Below are 22697 nucleotides of genomic sequence, written 5' to 3'. Positions count from 1 at the left end.
GCGTCATGGGTCCTCAGCAGAAGCAGAGACTACAGCAGAATAACCAAGGGATGTTTCATGGCCACCTGATCCGGCCATCCAGACATCATTTTAGTAGTAGACAGGGTGTCTGTCTCCTGAACCCAAACTGGGAGCTGGAGAGAGGAGCCTGGTAGTTTGTTCTACTTTTAGAAACTAGGAACCGCAAGAAGCCTGCTCTCTGAGAAGTAAGCACTCTGTTGGGACCATATGATACTCTGAGGTCTTTAAGATATGATACTGTCTGATCATCTAAGATTTTGTATGCGGGGAAAAAGATTTTCAAGTTAAATCTGGGCTTAACTGGGAGCCAATGAAGAGACAATAATAAGAGAGAAATATGATCTCTCTTTCTAGCTTCCATTAGTACTCTGTGTACTTCAGTGTGTTGAATCAACTTAAGGCTTTTCAGGGAGCTTTTAGGACAATAGCCCTAAATACAGTAGAATAGTTTTTCATAAATCTGATTCAGGATGTTTCTAATTTTGGCACTTTTGTTTTCCATCAACTTCCATCCAGGGATACAACCTGGGCCAGATGGTAGTCTATTACAGGGCAAACACAGAGAGACAGACAACCATTTACACCTACAGACGATTTAGAATCAGCCTGCAACCTAACATGGATATTTTTGGACTGTGGGAGGAAGCGTGGGAGAACAAGGTACCGGCAGAACATGGAAAATCCACACAGAAGAGGCTCAGCACCAGGTGGATTCAAGCCCAGACCGTGCTCTAACCACACCACTGCACCATGCCGCCTAACATTAATTTATCAGTCATCACTACAGATGTTATAAGAGTCTGGGCAGACATGGACATAAAAGCATTTTGGGATTCAGAGTCTTGCTCAGGAACACTGATTTGTGACTCCATGCTCTGCACAATGCTATTTTAAGTTTCCTCAACCTCAATAAAAGCTAAATTTATTCAAGTAAAAGGCTCTGTTTTCCTTTAAAGTGACACCAAAACAGTGTCAGTGAGGTAAAGTTTTTAATGATTAAAACTTAAATTGAGTTTTTTCATTTCTATTATCACCCATTAAATTGATATTTGAGTCATTTTTAGCCACTAGTTGTTGTATTCACTTTATTAGTTCCTTTTCCTTGACACTTCACATACATGAGTCTCAGTTTCTGGACGCTCACAAAGATGAAACTTGTTCCTCATGCTTGCTTGTGCATTTTCCCCTTTTGCTATAAAGCCCCTAATGAGAGGTGCTTTCGATGTAGAAGTAACAATCTGAATTCGCGACAACTGCCATTGTTTATCCGTAATCACTCCAACACCTCAGCACAGCCATAATCACTCTCTCACTTTCATCATCACTGTCGCTGCTGCTGAGGCTGATAATGATGACAGAGAGCGTCAACCGTGTGTGCTAACATGTCCTGCGTCCTCTCCACTTCACATCATCTCAGTCCTGCTGTTTGTCATCCACTCCCTCATGTCGAGATTTGTTCAGCAACTGCTGTTTCACACCCACTCTTCCACAATCTGGCCCTGCTGTAGCCTCTAGAGTTTGGCCAGGGTCTTTCTCTCAGGGAGCTCTGGACACAAACAGCTCCCTTGGGGCGGGGCCCAGACCCATTCCTCGGTGCCGTTGCTCCATCTCCCTCCACCTCATTGTGCTCATGTCAGGTTGTGAAAGTCCAGCATGATTGAGAGTGACTTTTGGATGCTTGATGCCTGCTTTCCTTTGTCCCTTTGAATAGGACTGGAAATTGGGCAGCAGAAGAGGGGGTCCAGATGTCTGTTGCATGGCAGGAGACAAAGAGGGGCCCCACAATAGATTCGATCTCTGCTTCTGTGGAAGTGTGGACCTTATCAAGGGCCACAATGGCAAAGTAGGTATAACACAGAGGCATCTCAACAAGAGAGTGGCCAGAGTCCTGGAGGTATCAGGTGGAAATAAAGATCTTATTTTCCGTGGAAAACCTCAGAGAAGTCATCAGTAAATAATGCTGATTAACAACATTCTGCTTAGATGTAGTTAGAGTTGTGTCTTTGATGTTTTCCTTTCTCCTTTGTGAACATGCAAAGATAATACAGGAGTACTTCCAAAACTCCCCTGTTTTACTTGTTTGTGCATCTTTCATTAAATCGGAGTTCTTATGAATCAGTTTGTTTTTCAGCGCATTAGTGAATAATCAGTGATAGTCATTAGACATTCAGCCAAGGCTGTAGTTATTTGTACATGCCTGCTGATCAGCTCAGCTTTGAAACATTTCAATTAAAGGAGCAGATGCTGTGGGAGAGAGTGTTGCACCTATTGTGTTCAGAAGGTCGTGGAGCTCATTCAACAATAAGGTTCGACACTGGCCGGGTTTCTGTTTGAATGTGTTGAAATTACAACAAAATTTTGGGGAAAATGTGAAAAAGAAAATTTGAATGAATTATGTGTGACCACTGATATTAAAGCAGTTTTATCCTTAATTGTCGGGATAAAATGTCAGTGGTGCTAATTCTGCTATTAAAACAAAAAAGGAGTCACGCAGAGAGCGTCAAAAACTAGAAAAGTATGGGGAGAACTTGATGGGAACTTTTACAATGGTGCCAGGTATTAATTATGAGTTTTTAAAGTCAAATTTAATGTAAGATTAATGTAAGATTATTTTATTAGTTTAAGTTTTGAAGAACTTGTTGTTCTAACACACTCACAGACAGATAGACAGATAGACAGATAGATAGGGATAAAATAATAAATCTATCTGATCAAGAAATTACTCATCTTTGGAAAAGAGAGTTTATTACAGAGAAATGGCTCTTTCCAAAATAAAAACTATACTATATGCTTCTTCTGGGCTATATTCTCAGCAGCATATTAAACATATCAGGTCCCCATAAGGAGAATCCTGTGCTAACAGCTGTCTAAATGGATTGGGTAAAGTTTGTAGCATGCGTGCTTGTTGTTTTTGTCTGCTTCCACTTGTCTTTGCACTAGGATGATGTCGGCGTAAATGTGCAGTCATATTGTTGTGTTCCCACTAGTGCTGTCAGCGTTAATCTGAAATGACTTAACGCCACAACACGCAAATCTCCGTTAACGAGCTACCGCGGATCGCCCCGTGCGTGGGGCTGGACGGCGTCAACACGTTAACAAGCTAACTGCGCTAACGCACTAGTTCCCACAAATTGAGCATTGCGTGGCACATCCGACATACTGTTTTACTTTTGTCCATGACGCGCTTACCTTCAGGGTCTACGAGCCCTGCAGGGACATGGGAGAAAAAAAAATAAGAAAAAAATTAAGACGGACTTTTGCGAGATCTCGCAAAACAAACTCGGGATCTCGCAAAAGTTTTAGCCGCATTCTTCGGAGGCCGCCAGCTCGAAGCTGACCGGGAGGTCGAGGCACGATGTGCCGGGAGAAGCGGTGTTCCTCCCGGCTGTAGTAGGTCTCAACCTCCCGTTAGCTTCGAGATGGTGGGTGTCAGATCTCGAAAACGTCGGAGCACTTTTGCAAATATGTGATGTCTTGTAAACCGAGCAGATATCTGACGTTTACACAACTACATTCACGCCTCAAAATATCTTAAAAGTGTATTTTGTGACCCAGAAAGAGTAATATTACAACTAAGTAGCTGCCGCCATTGTTGGAATTCAACTTTTGCGAGATCCCGAGTTTGTTTTGCGAGATCTCGCAAAACTTTTGCGAGATCTCGCAAAAGTCCGTCTTAATTTTTTTTTCTCCTATGTCCCCTGTGGGGCTCCGTAAGGGTCATACTTCACATGAAGACCAAAATAGTTCCAAAGGCCAGATCTGAATGAGGGTGGGGGAGGTTCAATTTGCCATGTTGCAACGAGCTTAGCTTCTGTCTTGCTAGCTTGCGCTGTGCTCAGTGGATCTGCACTCGACAGTGCAGCCTAGGCGGAGTAGTCGAACGCAGATCCAATGAGCTCTCAACACAGACAGCATCGTCAGAAGAAAAGTTGATAAAATAAATTAAAAATGTTGTATTGTTCGATACATATGCGTACCGAACTGAAAGCACTGTATCGAACGGTTCAATATCGATACGAGTATCGTTGCACCCCTAATAGATAGATAGATTTCCCAAGATTGTGTGTGTATATATGTGCGTGTTAATCCTTGTAACACTCAACAAGGGGGTCTTTTCTTTTCTTTCTACTCAGTATCTTTTTTCCCCTTTTAGGATTAAGCAGGATTTAAGGTGACACTTGGTCTTTTTTTCCCCTTTGCTGTAGGTGTGTGTGTATATGTGTGAGTATATGTGTGTATATGTGTGTGCTGACAGTACAGGGAGGTACAGATGGTGGGATGTGGCAGTCTGTCTGACTGCGGTGAAGAATGTGAGATTCAGCTGTCGGCCTCTCACCACCCCCCCGGCTCTGACCTTATGTGGCTCTGATCACCGTCTGGCTCCATCTCATTATGACAAACTCCATACTGTTTCACTTTCGCAGCAGCCACAGCACTTACCAAAAAAAAAGAAAAATCTTGAATCTTGCTGATAAAAGCTGACATCCCTCTCAGGATGTTTGGATCCCGTTCGCTGCCACTAATTAAGCTCCTCTTATCTCTTTTTACATGATCGAGGGTCCTCTAGCTGCTGACCTGCTAAGATATCTTGTCAGCAGATTTCATTAGTCACAGGAGCAGGGGTTTTGTTTCCCCGGTGTGTGTATGTGTGTGTGCTGTATGTGTGTGTGAGAAAATAGCCGGGGGGACTATAGAGTTTATTTATAGGCTGAGTGTCACAGCAGCACGGGGCCAACAGCAGAAAGTCATTTACATTCAATGCACCAGAGTGCAAAGGTAAGCAGCTACTACTGCACCAACATTTGACTCAAGAGCTTTTTTTTGTCTTCTTAAATCTGCTGCGACCCTGACCAGCAGAGGGAGCAATACATGGCAACGTGGCTCCCCCTTCGTCACGCTCTTAAATGGTGCTGTCACATTATATTGTTTTAGAGTGGTTTGAACTGAGCACGTGGCTGGAAGAGCCCTGGAGGAGCCCTGGCTCCTGCTGCATCTGATAAGCTTATATAAAAGGAGCCTGCATGAGGCTGCTTACAGTACAGTGCACTGTGTGATGAATGTTACAGCTTCTATCTGCTCATTTAACATGTATTTTTAATCCCAAGCCATCATTCATGCACTACAGACAGAATGACAGACAGGCACTGCAGAGATCAATAATTTGCAGTGTGCTGCCTTCACTTTAAATAATTGTCTTTCCCAGTAGTCACATCTTCTCCATCAGAACTCTTATAATGCCTAAATAGATTAAAAGTTAGTCTTTATGAAAACAAATAAAGTCGAATTACCAGCTCATAAGTCTTACTTATTAATTCATTACTGCTCCTTTAATGACTTTCATATTAGGAGGAGATTTGGTTACCAGCTCATAATTTTGATTTACTGGGGATCCACATTAGAATCTGTTGGACGTTAGTTTTACTAAAAGATGTAACTTATCAGCTAAACATAAAAAACATGAGCAAAAAAGCTGCGTGAAAATTTGATGTTGTGCCATTCTTCTGGCTTAATTAAACGAAGCACTGACAGTGTAGTTTTGTTGGTTCTTTCAGCTTCATTAAGATGGTTTGTTTGCTCAAGCCTCAGTCGTATTTAATTTCCGGTTTATTTGATTTATCGGATTATTTGATTCATCTATTTACTGAATTTTGTTAGTTGTTTGAACTTACGAAAATTGATTTCAACACAGCTTGTGTCATGTGATGGGGCGGATTTAACAACCACAGTCCTGTTTAAAAAAGAAAGCTTTCCCAGGACTCTGTGGGGAAAAAGCTAAGTGCGGATCTACTGCTTCCATAGGAATTAAGAGTGTCAGAGGCAGCCAAAATCTGCCAGCTAATCACCTGACTTGAAGTGTGAGCACCTGTATAAACGCAGAGGTTTTGGGAGTTTGCTGATCTCTAGCATTCAGGTGTAAGTGAATGCTAATTTTCCAAGAGTGGATGTCCCAGAAAATTCACCCATGTGACGCTCAGACAAACTGCAGAAATCCCAAGAGATAAATCTTAAAACAACAGCACAAAAAGAAAAAGACTGCGGAAGTATGACTTGTTCACATGGGTTGGCAGGAGAAACCGTTAGATTAGATTTGCAAAGTCACTGAACAAACCACAAGATGTCTGGAACAAGGTCCTTTGGAGGGTTTGTTTTGCAGACACAGGATCTGGGCACCTAGCAGTCACTGAGTCAACCATGAGCTCCTCAAGAGTCAAATGTGAGCCTGTCCAACAGCAACAACGATCACATGCACAGGCAGTAAATCTACAACAGAATGGATGAAAATCACGTTCCTGCAATGACCCATGATCAAAGACCTGAGCCTGATTGAAATGTTGTAGTGAGAGAGCTGTGCATAAACGAATACCAACAATCTTCAATGAACTGAAGCAACTTTATAAAGAAGAGTGGGCGAAAATTCCTCTGCAACGATGTGAGAGACTGATGAAATCACACAGAACACAATTACTTCCGATTATTGGTGCTAAACGTGGTTCTACAAGCAACTGAATCAGAGAGAAACTTTTCTAAGAACCGCGTCGAGTCCTGTGAAAGCTTCTTTTGTATATGACTGCATAACATCACATTGATTAAAGGCTGTAAATATACATCAGGAAGAACTTGTAGCTGCTCCTCTTGGAGCTTTGAATCACTCTAAGCACATCTATCTCTCAGTTTTTACAGGGGGCTCAATCAAATTAACTTTCATCGTGGTTAGTACTGTGTTTATTATTATGCAAAGATGCAACAAAGATGTACCGAAAACAAACTTGCTTTCATTGTGAATGTTTTCTTCTAACTACAAAAAAAAAATTCAACCTTTAAATTTAACCTTTACCCAAGAATATACGGTGGGGAGTAAATCTGCGTCTTTTACCAGAATGAGTCAAGTGAATTCTCAGTAGTTTATTCATTCGGTTGATTGTTTCAAGGTAAAGGTGAGAACAGTTCATGTTTATCACTCCAGAAGTATCTCTTAAACACAAATTATGATGTGTTGAAGTAACACAAAAAACCAACCTTGGGATGTCTCCAAGTCAGAAGATTACAGGTCAGCAGGTTGATTAACAGCAGAAACTTGCTGGAGAAAAAGGTTTGTTTTTGGCATGTTTCAATTCATTACAGATCAAAGGGACGCTGGGAGAGAAGCTATAGTAGTTGGAATATATAGGCACATAAACTGAATGTATACAGACCAAAATAATGTAAGTAGTAGTCAAAAATTGGTCTATTTTTGTCAAGTAAAAATAAAAGTGTCTGCATTTATATCTTTCTTTTCCATGGAGAAAATTGGCTCCATCTCCTTGTCTTATCTCTGTTGCTACACAAGCTGTAATCCATGCATCCATGCATGCATATTTACAGCTTAAAATTCACATCATCAGCGCTTCGTTTCTGTCACAAACGTCCCGCCATAACATACGATAACATACGTGGTTCTGAGCTTTTTGTTATATACATATTCAGGGGCTCAGACAGCAGTTTGCAGTGTAAGTTTTTTCCTGTTGTTTTAGGGGAAATCATGTTTTATGGAAAAGCAATTAAAATGTAACTTGTTTTACGGGATTGTGAAACGCAGACTAGATTCGATGAGCTCCACTTAACAGTATCTACTGAATCTGATATTTGCAGAAATGAAGGGAAAAAAGTGTTCTCAGTTTCCAGATCTTCAGCCACTGATTGCTTGGTACAAATAGAACTCTCATGTAATTGCCACTTATATTTGAGAGCCCATTTATCTCATCTGCCAGATTGCATCACGGGCCTCAAGTCTTGCTTCTCCACCATGTTTCACAGTGATAATACTGTCAGTGTATCACATATGTAATATGTAATACATTTGCCAGATATAAAACACACACCATGTGCTGTGCGTGGACTTGTTTTTCTCTGTTTTTCTTTTTTGTGTGTTTTCTGCAGCAGTTGTGTGAAGCCAACAATGACCTTGTGCAACAAGGCTCACGAAGGAGTGAAAGAATAAACAACAAAAGGGAGGAAAGGGTCTTTTCAGAGTGCACACTAAGCAGCAGCTGATTCCAGCAGAGGCTCAGGGGAGTCCTCTGCTGGCCTCAATTCATAAGTGCACCTGTTTTCTTTGACACGGAGGCTGCATAATCTCACCGAGGTACCAGCACTGCTACAGCTCTGATTGGTTTCCATGCTTGCACTAGTTGTCAAATGTCCCTTCTAAGAATATCTCATTATTGGGAAATTAATAATCTGCTCACAAAACCCAGAGGCATCAATAAATATCAGCATGCGTGCATGCAGGAAACAACAGCAGAGATGCTACCAACAGATTTTCATTATCACTTAATTAGAAAATGGAGAAACTGACTTATTCAAAGTAAACTGATAGAATTACTTACAATTCTATCATTTTGGGAACAAAATTATGAACAATGGATCTTAAATATATCCATGTTTTAGTAATGTAACAGTAATGTGAATGTGAAGCCATAAAAATGTTATAAAAATTTGAAGATGTAATTTTAACAGTTAGTTTTCTTTGGTTTTTGAGAGTTATGCACATTTTATCATTATTGGGGGGGTTTGTTACTTTTATTGCTTTAAGCTTGCATTGCATTTGGCATTTTTGCATCACATTAATTTGCATGATTTATATCAGAATATTTCTTACAGTTCAATAATCACAGAAGCTTGGCCATCAGATCAATTTACTTTTGATGAGTGAAAAAGAACTACATAGAAACCCTGCAGCAAGCATACATTAAAAAACAAATTTTAATTTAATTCATTAGCAATTAAAAGCAGGTAGTAAAGCAGGTCATGAATTATCATTAAGAAGGAGCCGATTTTTCAAAGCTTGTGGTAACAGTCGATAACCATGTGCTAACTGACCAAGGATCTGAAAAAAACGATCCCTATAATTCAGGGAGAGGATATTAAAAGTCACCGCAGTGCTTTCAACATGAAATTTCCAATGTTTGAAATGTCACAGAGAAAGCAAAAACAATGTGAGCTGTGGATGCCAAAATCTGCAAGATCATGAAAACAGCTATAAAGGAACTGCAGGATGGCTTAGCTAATACACTGTGGGGCAATTTTCTGTTGTACGGTTATGATACACAAACATCACCTACAAGGAAGAACCACCAAACAGAAACTTTTTTTTACAACAGCACATGCGCAACGTAACATCCGAGTGGATAGAAACAATCGCCATGTTTGGAGATAACTATTTTGTTGGATGTGCAAAAATCGCTTGAAAAACTGGGGGAAAAGCAAAGTGTTGACATATTGAATTTTGATTTATTTCATTATAGGGCAACGAATGTTCTGCTCAGCAGTTCCTAGTATAAAGAATCAAACATGCATTGCAGCATACTGGAAACAAATAATGCATTGAAATTTAGTTGGTCTTACATCTACTAGCCACTTGATTAGTTACACCTATTCATCTGTTTGTTAACTAATATAAAATCAGCCAATCACACGGCAGCACGTCAGTTTGAAGTTCAAACTGAGAATCAGAATTGGGAGGAAATGGGATTTAATAGCCTGGATTGAGAGATATTGGAATCTTCCCACCCAATCATCTCTAGGGATTACAGACATTACTCTCAAAAGGAGAAAATACCCATGAGGAGCTGTTCTCTGGCTGAATAATGTTATAGAAGTATTAGTGTAAGGGATGTTTTCTGGCTTCTTAGTACTAACTAAGTATCTACAGCCTACCTGAGTATTGCTGCTGTCGCCATCTTCTGATGGCTGCTTCCAGCGGGATAACACACCAAGTCACAAAAGTCAGATAATCTCAGACTGATTTCTTGAACATGACAATGAGTTCAGTGTACTCAAATGACCTACACAGTCACCAGGCTTCAATCTAATAGAGCACCTTTAGGATGAGGTCCACAGGAGAGATCATGAATGTGCAGCAAACAAAGTACTAACAAAGGCAATTTTTAGTTGTAAATACAGGAAACAAAACGGCTTCCAGAGCATCTATAGCTGTTCTTCATTTGTGCAACAGTAAACTGTACGCTGTAAAAAAAAAAAATCCTAAAAAAACAGTAATATTCCAGCAGCTGGGTGTTATTTTAATACCATAAAATAACAGAAAATAACTTTCTCATAAAAATAAGGTTATTTTCAGTAATGACAATACAGTTTGTTGCCCTAATTGTACATGGGATTTTGCCTTTTTCAAGTGCTTTTAAACATTAAAGTAGGAACATTTAAATGTGATTAAACAATGAAATTACCTATAAACAAGGTCAATGAATGCAGCAATATGAATAATAATACTTAAATGTACAGAAATATACAGTTAACAGTTGGTTTAAATAATAATAATAATGGATTGCATTTATATAGCGCTTTTCGAGACCCTTAAAGCGCTTTACAATTCCACTATTCATTCACTCTCACATTCACTCACTGGTGGAGGCAAGCTACAGTTGTAGCCACAGCTGCCCTGGGGCAGACTGACAGAGGCGAGGCTGCCGGGCCCTCTGACCACCACCAGTAGGCAGTAGGTGAAGCGTCTTGCCCAAGGACACAACGACCCAGACTGTCCAAGCCGGGGCTCGAACCGGCAACCTCTTGAGGCCAACTCTTGAGCCACGATCGCCCTAAATAACAATGATAATAATAATTATTTGATGTAAAAAAAATTTGATTTTATATATTTTTCCATAGCATTACATTTGAATTTAACAGTTCAATCTTTCAAATAACAGACAAATATTTGTGAAATTATGATACATTTGTGAATGTCTTTTGACAATCTAAATATGCATATGTACAGACAAATACATTTAAAAAACAAGAAAATTATGTTTTATTACATTTACAGTGATTTTACGTTAATTTACACTTGAAATGTAAAATCACAGTCTATTTATGTAAATTAAATGATATTCTTAAAAAAAACTGTACAAAACTGTAAAATACACAGTAAAAACACTTTTATATTACAATTTCTTTTACAGTGTAGTTATTTGGGTTTTGGTCAAACAAAACAAAACATTTAAACATGTAGTTTTTTATCTCATGATACTCAGAAGCTGCACAGATTCCTTTAACCATTTTATGACACAATGTTATAGACCAAATGATTAAGTATGTAATAGTCTAATTGAGAAAATAATGACACATAATAAGCCCAGGTTTTTGATACTGTGACAGTGTGTCTCCTTCTCTCCTCAAACAATCCCTCTTTTATGTTTTCACAAAAGAAAAAACAGAAAATTGGGCTCTTTCAGAGACTTCTCCTCCCATTGCACAAGCAGCATCTGTGCTGAAATGTGTCATTTTGCCCAGTATTGTATTGACATGTACAGCGAGTGCACTTTTTTCTATCTATCTCAGCTCACTGCCAGCAACTTTCAGATAGAAGTTATTAAGAAGGGGCTGCTGTAAAGGACAGTGTCACGGTTCTGGGTCCGATGGACCCAGTATTTTGAGTTTATTATGTTTTGGTTCACTTTTGCATCATGGATTATTCTTTGTTTCTCTTTGTGTTTCAGTTATCTTGGTGTTTTGGATTGTTTCTCATTCTCTTGTTGTGATGTTTATTATTATTATTATTAGTTTCATGTTTCTATTATCCATGTTTTAGGAATGGTGGTTTCATGTATAGTTCAGTTCCATGTTTCATTTTCTGTCTCTGTGTTGAGTCCGTGTCTCTGAGTTGTGATTCATGTTTCCTGTTTTATTGTGAAAGTCTTTGTCTTATGTTAGTGTGTGCAGCTTTGTTCCCCCTGTCTCGTTAGCCCTGATCTCTCCCAGCTGTGTCTCCCTTCTGTGGCCCATTTCCTCATTACTACCCTGTGTATTTAAGCCCTGTGTTTTCCCATGCCCAGTGTTGCGTTGTACCCACAGATTATGCCTGTGTGTCCTTGGTCTCAGTGGTCCATCCTCACTTCATGTTTGTTTTCCTGCCAGCAATAAAGCTGAGGTTTTTGAGTTACATTCCGTTTTCCGAGTCCTGCATTTGGATCCTCATCTCTGCCTGCCCGCACACAGAGCCCTGACAGACAGACATTTTAATTTACTCAGAGTACAATTGACAAAGCTCAGAGGGCAGTTTTCATATTAGGAATGTCTTTATGTGCTGTTTTTGTTACCCCTGGAGTTTAATCTAGTGTGAAGGAAATACTTTGAAGGAACAGATTTGGGTTCAGTGTTAGGAAGGCGAGTCTCAGATAGGAGCAATTGTTTTATTTCAGGCTCTCTGACACGTGCGGCATCACAGGGAGAGCTCAAACAGATGCACTGCTAGCATGAAGCAAATTGCCTATTAAGATTAAATCAGAATGTTTTCAGCCTTTGGAGAGAAACTGGATGGTGCACTTTCACAGCATGACTTTCCTGACTCACATTACAGTAGACTTACTTCTGACTACAATTAATGTAAATTGCACATTCAAATTTACAGAGAAGGGTTGGGAATGTGAGACACTGTGCTGCACAAGTAGAACTGTATTATCTCCCTTTGGAGGGAAAAAAACACAAAAACAAAACTTAGATGCATGTCTCTGGCTCAGACAAGGTCATTTTGTATATTCTGTATGCTCGTCAAAATCTAATCTTCTCTGTAGTGACGGTAAAGAGTGATAAATGATAGAGGGCCTATTATACTCAGGGTTCATATCAGAAAACCTGTGGCAGACATCCAGCTTCACACACACAAACACACACACAGCTTCTGTTAGAGTGCTGTGTCCAGGCTGCACAGTATGAGCTTGTCACTGTGACTCATACATTTTTAATGGAAATGTAGGAGGGAAGCAGTCGATGTCCACAGTAAACTAATAGCTCTGAATTCACAGTGAGAATTCCTCAAACTCCTGTCATCTCTACACTCTGATGTTTCCAGCATGTTATCGGGAACAAAGGAGGAGTTAGTCTTTGTATGCAAATGTACAGAGCTGTGCCACTCTTTGTTTTTTTTTAATATTTGCTTGGAAAATGGGAAATAAGTGGAGCAGTTTATTTTTAAAAAATGTGTAAAAACGCACAGAAATACAGTATTTAAGGAAAAAACTGAGCTTTTACAATCCTAACAAGCTTGAAATATTTGGTATGACCACCTTTATTCTTCAGCACAACCTGAACACTCTCAGGCAAGCTTTCTTGTAATTTCTAGGGAGGTCAATCCATGACTGATCCATGAAATATTTGGCATACATCAGTGTTTTCGTCCTGTTTTCCTTCTTTATAAGTGGCTTCTTGACAGCCAGCCTTCCACTGACAATGTATCTGATAAGGTCAGATGCATCTCTCAGGTCCTGTGTCAGGTGTTATTTTCCTGTTCCTGAATTAAAATAGTTTTCAGATGCTGTTCATTTACTATGGACACTTATTCGTTTGTCCTCCACTTGTCCTGTTGTCTAAAAATATAGCAGGTTTTCAGATAATAGCTTTTTGGGAATCAGAGAACAAATGATGTAGTTTTTGCCACAGGCTGCTGGTAACAACCTGCCTAAAGATATATTGGTTCTGTGCTAAGATGCCTGTTATGTTTACCACAATACCAGTTTATCCCTCGAGTTAGGACCTTTTTTTTCTTGAATGAATCATAGGTCAATCTTAAGTGGCTCAACAAACAGAAAAAGGCAGGTACATACATGGTCAGGACAGAAAGAGGATGAAAAAGCAGCGGCTAGCTAAAGAAAGTGTGGACTATTGCTGAAGAGCATAACAATTAGGCTGATTGGAGGCACAGTATAAAGTAATGTTTCTTAAATGTCTCTGCTTTTAGTGTGGGGAGATGTTAAAAGTTACCTATGCAGCACAAATTAAAGTGTTGCTTTCATTTTATGAAGGCCTGGCTGTTGAAAAGGTCATTGAAGTAACCATTGTCTGTGTATACAAAGATCTAGTGTAGGTGGATCTAATGCCATTCTTCGAAATATCACATCCCTCAAAAAGGTATTATCATTATCTTTATTTATTCATTTTCAAATAAAATTGCAGCATGGGCAGAGGGTTGTCAGAAAAGCAGTTATCAATGAAAAGCCGCTTCTCTATCAGGACATATAGGGAGGCCAAAGCTGCTCCACGGAAATGTTCAAAGATCTGTAAGATCCCGTTTTAGTCGGGGAAATAGAAATTAAGCCACGACATGCAGTGAATGTGACACAGCATAACCCAATAAGTCAACAGCATTGCAGAGGGGTAAAGAACAAATGTATTATCAGCGATACTAAACTGTAAATTTGATTATGTGTGGATCTAGAAAGCATTTGCATATTTGTTTTCTCTCTGATTTGAGGCCGGTGTTAATGTGGAGCATGACATGCTATAGAAACATTAGACTCTTTCACAGGGCTTGAATTATTTCAGATGCTATTCGAGGAACTTAAAATGCACATTTCCTGCTCCCCAAATGTCAATTGTCCAAATGCTATATATGCTCATTTTAAATAAAAACATTCAAAGGCAAGAGAGCCTTTTATTTACACTGTGGATGCACTGTTTTATCAGATGGAAACACTGCTGTCTTCTGTCCTATTTTATACACTTAGCTCATTAAACAGCCTTAACTGTGTGTTTTAGTCCTGAAATATGTAAATGCCTCTTTGCGTGCTTTAATATTTGAGTTAGCGTTAGCAACAGCACTGTGCATGTTGTCATGATAATGTTAGCATTTAGCTCTAATGCTAACTTTATTTAGTACATACACACTCACAGAAATTGGCAGGTTTGAGAAACCAGTGTTGGTTTCAGACTCTTATTCTTCAGATCTGCCAACAATGAAATGCTTGCTTTCATCAGTCATAACTATTTCTACAAATCACATCAAGGCCACAAAGTGTTGAGGTGAGATAAACAACATGTGGCAGCAACTCAAAACATTTAGACGTGTTTAAAGTTCAAATCGAGCAACAGAATGTGGAAGAAGTTGATTTAAGTGAATTTGAACATGGTCGTTGGTGCCAGGCTGCTCTAAATATTTCCAAAACTGCTAATCTAGTGGGATTTTCTAGACTTTACAGAGAATGGTCCAGAAAAGAGAAAATATCCAGTGAGTGGCAGTTCTTTGTGCAAAAATGCCTTGTGGATGCCAGAGATCAGTGGAAAATGGCAAGACTGCTTCAAGCTGATAGAAAGGCAATATTAGCCCAAACTTGTTACAACAAACGTAGATGCAGAAGAGTATCTCTGATTGAAAAAGCATAATGAACCTTTAAAGCATCAGGGGACCACACTGGGTGCCACATGTATTAGCCAAGTACAGGAAACTGAGGCTACAGTTATCAATGAGTCACAATAGATTGGACAATAGAAACATGAAAATGATGAGTCTCAGTTTCCGCTGCAACATTTAAATGATAAGGTCAAAAAGTGGGAGGCAGGATATTTATGCTTCTGCTCTACCACATTTTATAGCATTGTTATTATTACTATATTACATTTTTAATTTTAAAGCTATTTATTGTGGACAAAAATTTTTACTGATCACTAATAGTAATAATATTCCAGTAATATATACAGCACTTCTGCATGTTTGCATTAGGTAGCGGAATTATATTTGATGCTTATACTTTTGTGTTAGGTGAAGTTTTATATGCAAGACTTCTATCTGCTTTATTGACAGTGACAGACTATGTATTAGCCTGGGAATGAGATCTATATTAAAGCTGAGATTTGATTTGCTCTGGTTGAAATAAAATAAAACCACCCACTCTTACTGACACAGCACTGTAATCTTAATAGACACCAAACCCTGTTAGAATGAAATATGATTAAACCAAGAAGTTTCAGTGGTCAAAGACTGTGAATTAACAATAAAGTCAATAGGCAGAATCCCCGCTGTGGCCTTTTCTAAGAGGACATGTTCTCAGCGTGCTGTCACATGGATTTCCTCTGGGTGTTTTCCACAGACATTCAGGTCAGGACCTGACACTAAAAACTGCCAACAGGTACAAACATGAGCCTGAAAGATTGTCTGTCAATCTGTATAAGCCCTGTGAGGGACTGCTGACCTGTCCATGCTTTTATTTTTTCCTCCAGCCAAAAAAGGTAGAGGCGATGAGTAAACACACAGAGGCGCTGCTCCTGTGTTCTGGGTGTTCTCCACTGGGTGGCACAAAAGACTCAGCTGCCCTGAACACTTTGTAGAAATCCAAGCAATCCATAGTGTTTTACAGTCTCCGAGGAGAGCAAAGTGCAAAGATGTCCAGTCATGCGATCTAGAAGTGTACAGTCAAGGCTAAGCCCGTTTTCTCAACCTGGCAGCGAGATAGCAGCACCTCTGACAGTCTTAACAATGGACACATTGAGGGAAACTGTCGGGAGGAAATTTCCTCATATAGATAGCCACAGAAAGAGACACAAATCAACCATAGAAATATTTCTCAGACTAAACGCCAGCCAAGATTAGATTCTGTCATTTCAGGGTCTTTTGTGCAGCCATTTATCACGTGCACACACTGCATGGAAGCACAGGTGTGGGAATCGTCCAACATTTTTGCTGAATTAAGGTCTAAAATGTATCTGACCCACTGGAAATGTTGCTCATTGAAGGGGAACTGTATGCTTTAACATGCAAGCTGTGCAGTTTCGTACCAGTGCTTCTTTCACACCAGAATCAATTACTCACACATGACAGCTACATCGATTTTTTCTGACGCGTCTATGATTTCTACATCTTTCCCACTCACTGACACACAACGTGAACATAAAAGTCTGCAGTTAATACTCAACTCAGGCTGGTGTAAAACCAGTTTGTAAATATCTTAATATCGTAACTACTACATCAACAAAAATAATAACTTTAGTTGAATTAGTCTCAGTTCAATTCAGTTTTATTTATAATGCTGCCAAATCACAACACCTGCCTCAAGGTGCAGTCAAAAACCCCAAAAATCTTAGAGACCCCCTCAAGACCCCTTATGAGCAACTCCTTTGGCGATAGCTGGAAGGAAAAACTCCCCTTAAACAGGAAGAAACTGCCAGCAGAACTAGTTACAGGTAGTAGCAATAGGAGTAGGAGATTAATAATAACTACTGATTAAATGCAGAGTGGTATGTAAATATAAACAGTAGGTGGAATAAAGGTGAAAGAAGAAGAAACGCTCAGTGAATCATGGGATGAGGCCACCAACACATTTTAAATAGACTTCTGTGTCAGGCTGAATAGCACTGAATCGTACTGTACGTGTGTATTCTGTATGGATAAGATGGCACTCACAAAGGGTTTTCAGTAGATCCAACAGTGGAAGAAGAGGGAGGACAACAGACTCTGCAATATGAGAAGCACATAAATAAATCAGGTGTCTAACTTCCTGTATGACAGACAAAAATAAATTAAAAACCAAAACAACACAAACATGTTTCAGCCTTTATGTGTTTGAATGAGCTGTGCCGCCCATCAAGCGTGTTTACTAGTGAACCTTGGTGCATGCTAAGATGATGGAGTGATATCACAGAGCTTAATATCATGTAATAAATCCATTATATTCCATTAAAAATGCAACACATTGACCCACCTGCATGAATATTTCACCTGGTAATGTATTTATTGTGAGAACAGCTTGGGTCTGTGACCACATTACATTACTCCTGTAGAAGTGGCTGGGTAGACTTTGTGCAACACTCACCTGTGACACGCGATTCTGCTCTGAATTAGACCTTGTAATGCATGAAATAATACATGATGAATGAGTAGGAATTACATTTAAATGGATCTGTGTAAAAGTTCCTGTGAGGACATTATTATTTTTTCAGTGTTACAAGACCAGGCGTGCCACCAGAACTTGTTAGGATTTACTTGCAACTGCTGTAATCAACATGTTTATATCAAATCAGTCTATGGCTAACGGGAAAAATGTTGCTCGTAGTGAACTCACTCTTCTTCTCTGATGTAGCTTTACTGTTTAGGTTCACGCTCACTGCTGTATTAATCTGTTTTTATTGAAAGAGTTTTAAACCCCCACTATGCACCTGCAGGCACAGTGAAGGGCTGTCAGATTAATATAGAGTAACTCCAAGTCAATTCACATCTGCTACATGTCTAAATAGGAAATAAATTTGTAGCAACCTAACCAGAGATAACGCTGATTTACGCAGGCATTTTGTTGTAATTTCACGAATCACCCCTTCATACCATTGTGAAACATTGTAGTTGTTGGACTTCTGACCTCGCTGCAGAGATTTACCAGCATGTGTCAGTGTGTGTGAGGCCACGCTTCTGCAGTTTCGAGTGTGGCAAAGCACACGTCCGACCACACCTGTCAAATACAGACTTTCACTCAGACGGGGGGCTATGAAGGCCATGCGGCTTGTGCAGTTTGTTTCCTAATGTTTCTGCTTTTGCGACAGCGTGTCGGTTTTCCGCATTTTTATCCTGTGTAGGGCAGAGAAAGTTTTCGGTCCATTTACGGGGGAAACTGGATTAAACAAATGCAGACAATCCCTCTTTCATTAAAGTTTGACATTTCTCGTTGCTTTTGCAAACCCGCTTTTAAATCTTTTAACACACTGTTAAGGAAGAAAACATTATACCGTATATGACCTTATTTTTTTAGGCTGGTTTGATTCTTTTCAGTCCAACATATTCCTTGAGTGTCATTGTGGCTTTTGGTGATATGAAAGAATAATACGCTGTATAGTTCATAAAATATGACTTGAGGCTTGATGTGGTGGTTTTCAGCTGTCACTGCACTCAAGATAAGATCCCTCAGTGGTGAGAGTGTGATCAGTTTCGTCAGTCATCGTCACACCAAGAATTTCTGAGGCTAGTAGTTAATTTAGTCTGGCTTGATATTCAGTGGGGTGAATTGTATGTTTGCACAGACACCAATCGGCTGTTTTTGATAGGTACACGTGTTCAGTGGCTCATTAATCCAAATATCTAATCAGCTAAATACATGGCAGTAACTCAGTGGAGTTAGGCATGTTCAGGAGGACCTGAAGTTCAAAGCGAGCATCAGAATGGGAGGTAAATATGTGATTTAAGCAACTTTGAACATGACATAACCAGTGAGAATATCTTGTTTGGCATCAGAGAATGACCAGACTGCTTTGAATTGATAGGAAGGCAACAGTTATTCAAATAACTACTTGTTACAGCCAAGGTATGGACAAAAGCATGCCAGAATGCACAACATGCCAAACCTTGAAGCAGATGGGCTACAGCAACCCATCTTAGAAGAGGAAGCCTGTTCACTTGGGCTCAGCAAAATTAAACAACAAGACTGGAAAAATGTTTCCTTATATGATGAGTCTCAGTTCTAGCTATAATATTCAGAGGACAGGCTCAGCATCATTTAAACACCTGAGTATTGCCGCTGACCATCTATGACTACAGTGTACCCATCCTCTGATAGATGCTTTCAGGAACACACCATTGTCATTTAGCCCGGATCATCTCAAACTGTTTTCTTGAACATGAAAATGAGTTCACTGTACTCAAATGGCCTCCACAGTCACCAGATCTCAGTCCAACAGAGCACCGCTGGGAAGTGGTGGAACAGGAAACTCACATCCTGGATGTGGAGCTGAAAAATCTGCAGCATCTATGTCAAAATGGACTAAAATCTCTGTCTCCTCGTTGAATCTGTGCTGTGAAGAATTAAGGCAGTTCTGGGTCCAACCTGGTACCAGTGAGGTGCTGAAAGAAGGCCTGTCCTTACCCATAAGCCACAGAATAATACAACACCATAAAAATAAAGCAGTAAATACACACAACATTTTTGGCATGTGGAGAATTTCTGAGAATTACTTCCAGTTGCAACAGTTACAACAGCGGTTATTATTTAACGTATTAGAGTATGAGTGGAGTCTCTGGGCGTAGAAAACTGTAAGGTGCAGCACTGATTGGTGTGCGTCCTAAGACGAGCTGCTTAAAGTTTGGAAACAGTGCGTAACCGTTGCTGACAGGGGGCGGCACCGAGCAGTTCCAGCAGGTGAAAAAAGCGCCTACAGTTTACTGTGGGATCAGGACAAAAAGGAGCGACACACTTCAGCACAGACGTGCGGCAGAAGTAATCCCTCCATAAAGCGGACTCAGCACAGCAGCAGAGAAACAGACGGAAGTGGAACAGTTTGAATGTTTTCTTCTCTCCTGACATCCGTGGAGCGCAGGAGCGGGGGAGACGCCGGTGCGCTCCGCGATGTCAGCCGCTGTTAATGATAGGGATGGGAAGAGGAGAGGGTGCTTCGTTTGCAGACGTCGCCTCGCATGTTTGTGTAACGGACAATTAATTGTTACCTGAAGATAACTGGGCAGCACTTGTGGAAAGGGAAGTGCGAGGAGTGTTTTGGTGCCAGCTTTAGAAAAGCTGCTGGGAGCAGCCGGTGGATGTGGCACCATGGGGATAAAGACAAGACTCCAAGCCATGCTGATGTTACTGTGGATCATTCAAGGTAGGGTAATTAATCCACTCACGCTCCCTAAACCTCACAGCATGTCAGTGGCGACAAAACTATGTTTTTCTTCACTTTTATAAACATCGGAGAGCAAATAACCAACTTATCACTGATGGAAGAATTTGCTTTAATATTGAATTGTCAATGAATTAAGCAAAGAGTCAAACTCCATTGAATAAAATACTTTTTTAACTGAACATGCACGACCTCTATACACTTCTGCCTCGAAGCCGAGTGGGATTTAAAGGCGTTTATTCATTGCTCAGATTCAGACTTATTGGCAGTAACAAACAGCGAATAACCTGCTTCAGTCCTAATTACGCGTCTTGGAAAGCTGAAACCTCTTTCCCCCTCCTACCTTAAGTTAAATTTTGAATTTAGAAGCAGGGACTTTTCATTAAATATGTAATTTATATCGCTGTGGCTGCAACTGCTTATGTGTGTGTGCGTGTGCGTGTGTGTGTGTGTGTGTGTGAGTGAGTGTGTGTGTTTTTATACCAGAGGTTCCCTTTTAAGCACACAGCAGAGTACTCCTCATTTTAAGAGGGCATAATGTTGTTGCATGGTTGAATGCTCAGAAATGAATTTCAAGGAACTCAAACGTTGCTGCCTTTTTTCTCTCCCCCCATCGTTATTGTCCCCTGTGAGGTTAAAAATAACATAAAAGCTTGAGTCTACCTGAAGGAGCCGGATGTCATTTTTGAGAATTCTAGTCAGAGAAATCCCAGCTGTCAAATTAAGAAGGCTTACCTAAGAATACTGGTCATACAGGTTTAATGTCCTGCACAGTTTGGCCCCTGTTACTGCTTTGTGTGCATGCAGTTAATGCGCAAACGTTTAAATAAATTATAGATAGTGACTGACAGACTGAAGCATTGCAAATATAAATGTTAATGCTCTTTGAACAGCAATTTGATGCAGACAAGTTTAAATCATATTTAGCTTTTATCAGTTTGGACTGCAGTCATTTCATTTAGCTCTAAACCCTAGAGCCAAAACAAGCACAAACACACACACACACACACACACACACACTGATGTGCTAAAATATTATTAATTTCCTTCTGTGAATACACACTCCAATACACCATCCAGGCTCTACTCCAAAACACCCTTTAGGTTTTTCTGACTTGGCCGATCTTATTCCTGTCAACCGTGCCGCTGCATCATTTCCTACCAGATGTTGGCTTTCTCCCAGTGTGGAAATCAGAGATTGTTACAGCTTGTCTCCTTTATGTCAGGATTTGTTTGGTTCAAACTGGGGGTTTTGACTTAAAAGCAGCATCAGGAAAGACAATACTGGAACTTTATATCAATCTTAACTTACATTCACTGCTGTAATCGCTTAATAAAAACATCAGTGTTGTTCTCAAGCAGTTAGAGGACACCTGAGTTCAAATCTGTGTGGGCTTCTGCATTGGAGCTGCTGTAGCGTGACATTACGTCTGCCGCGCTTTGATTTGTGCAACTGCTTTTAATGGGATGAAATGAATGAATTCAGTTTGTGCCTCGCTGATGAGAGACTTCAACCGCTTCTTGTTCTGATGATCAAATAGCTTTTTGGATTTGATCGATGGATTCCTTTTTACGTCTTGGACAGCAGCTAAGCAGCCTGTCAAACCCGTCCTGCCTGTCAGGAAAACGTCTGCCCGTCCTGACTTTAGAAGAGCAGAGAAGACTCTGTTTGTATTGATGAAATGCAGCAGCTTTATTGGCCTTGCATGAGTAGCTAATTGGTCACTAAACGCTTAAATAAATCTGTTAATATGCTTCCTTTGGGCACCCATTTTATTTTTGATGATTTGAGGCAGATTCTGAACAATCGTTTGTACCCATTAGCAGCAGTAAATCACATCTTGGTTGTACCATTCGGTGTATTCGTGCAGAAATGCACTACTCTTGCCCATTAGATATTTCAGATTGGCCTGAGGACCGTGACAAGGTGACTTGACGTGGCACCATCGCTCCCTTCTAATTTGAATGTCTTTCTCTTTGGTTTTGCTATTAAAAGAAAGTCATGTCCTCAGCCGATTGTCTTCACTGACGTTTGGTTTATGTCGTTGGTGTAAGCTGATGATTGCGAGCCAGTTATATCCCTTTTCAGAGACTAACTCCCAGAGCTTAGCGTAATTCTGATTATGTATTGCATGATTAACTAAACAAGAAATTAGTCAGTTGTGGTCCAGCTTGGAACAAACAGCATTCCTGGCAAGGCTGCTGCATGAGTATTAACTGTCAGTGCAAAGATTTGGAAGCCCTCAGAGACCACCGCAGAATGGCAAAGAAGTGTCTCAGTCTTCTTGATGTCAAAGTCAAAGCACTTGTAGATATCA

The 22697-nt window shown here is 40.1% G+C and overlaps 1 protein-coding gene across 2 annotated transcripts in view; it reads left to right on the top strand.

Moving 5' to 3' along the window:
- The first annotated feature begins 19898 nt into the window (after nt 1-19898).
- Nucleotides 19899-22697, top strand: part of esamb (endothelial cell adhesion molecule b) — a 53810-nt gene continuing 51011 nt past the window's right edge. For both annotated transcript variants that reach the window (XM_005937884.2, XM_005937885.2), the window contains exon 1: nt 19899-20361. In XM_005937884.2, the coding sequence (XP_005937946.1) occupies nt 20307-20361 (55 nt within the window). In that variant the 5' untranslated portion in view covers nt 19899-20306. The remainder of the gene's footprint in view (nt 20362-22697) is intronic.

Source organism: Haplochromis burtoni, unplaced genomic scaffold, assembly GCF_018398535.1.
Source record: "Haplochromis burtoni strain Fernald_Lab_line unplaced genomic scaffold, NCSU_Asbu1 Contig_216, whole genome shotgun sequence".
Lineage (NCBI taxonomy): Eukaryota > Metazoa > Chordata > Actinopteri > Cichliformes > Cichlidae > Haplochromis > Haplochromis burtoni.
The sequence above is the reverse complement of the archived record's forward strand: the minus strand, read 5'-3'. Positions and strand labels throughout refer to the sequence as shown.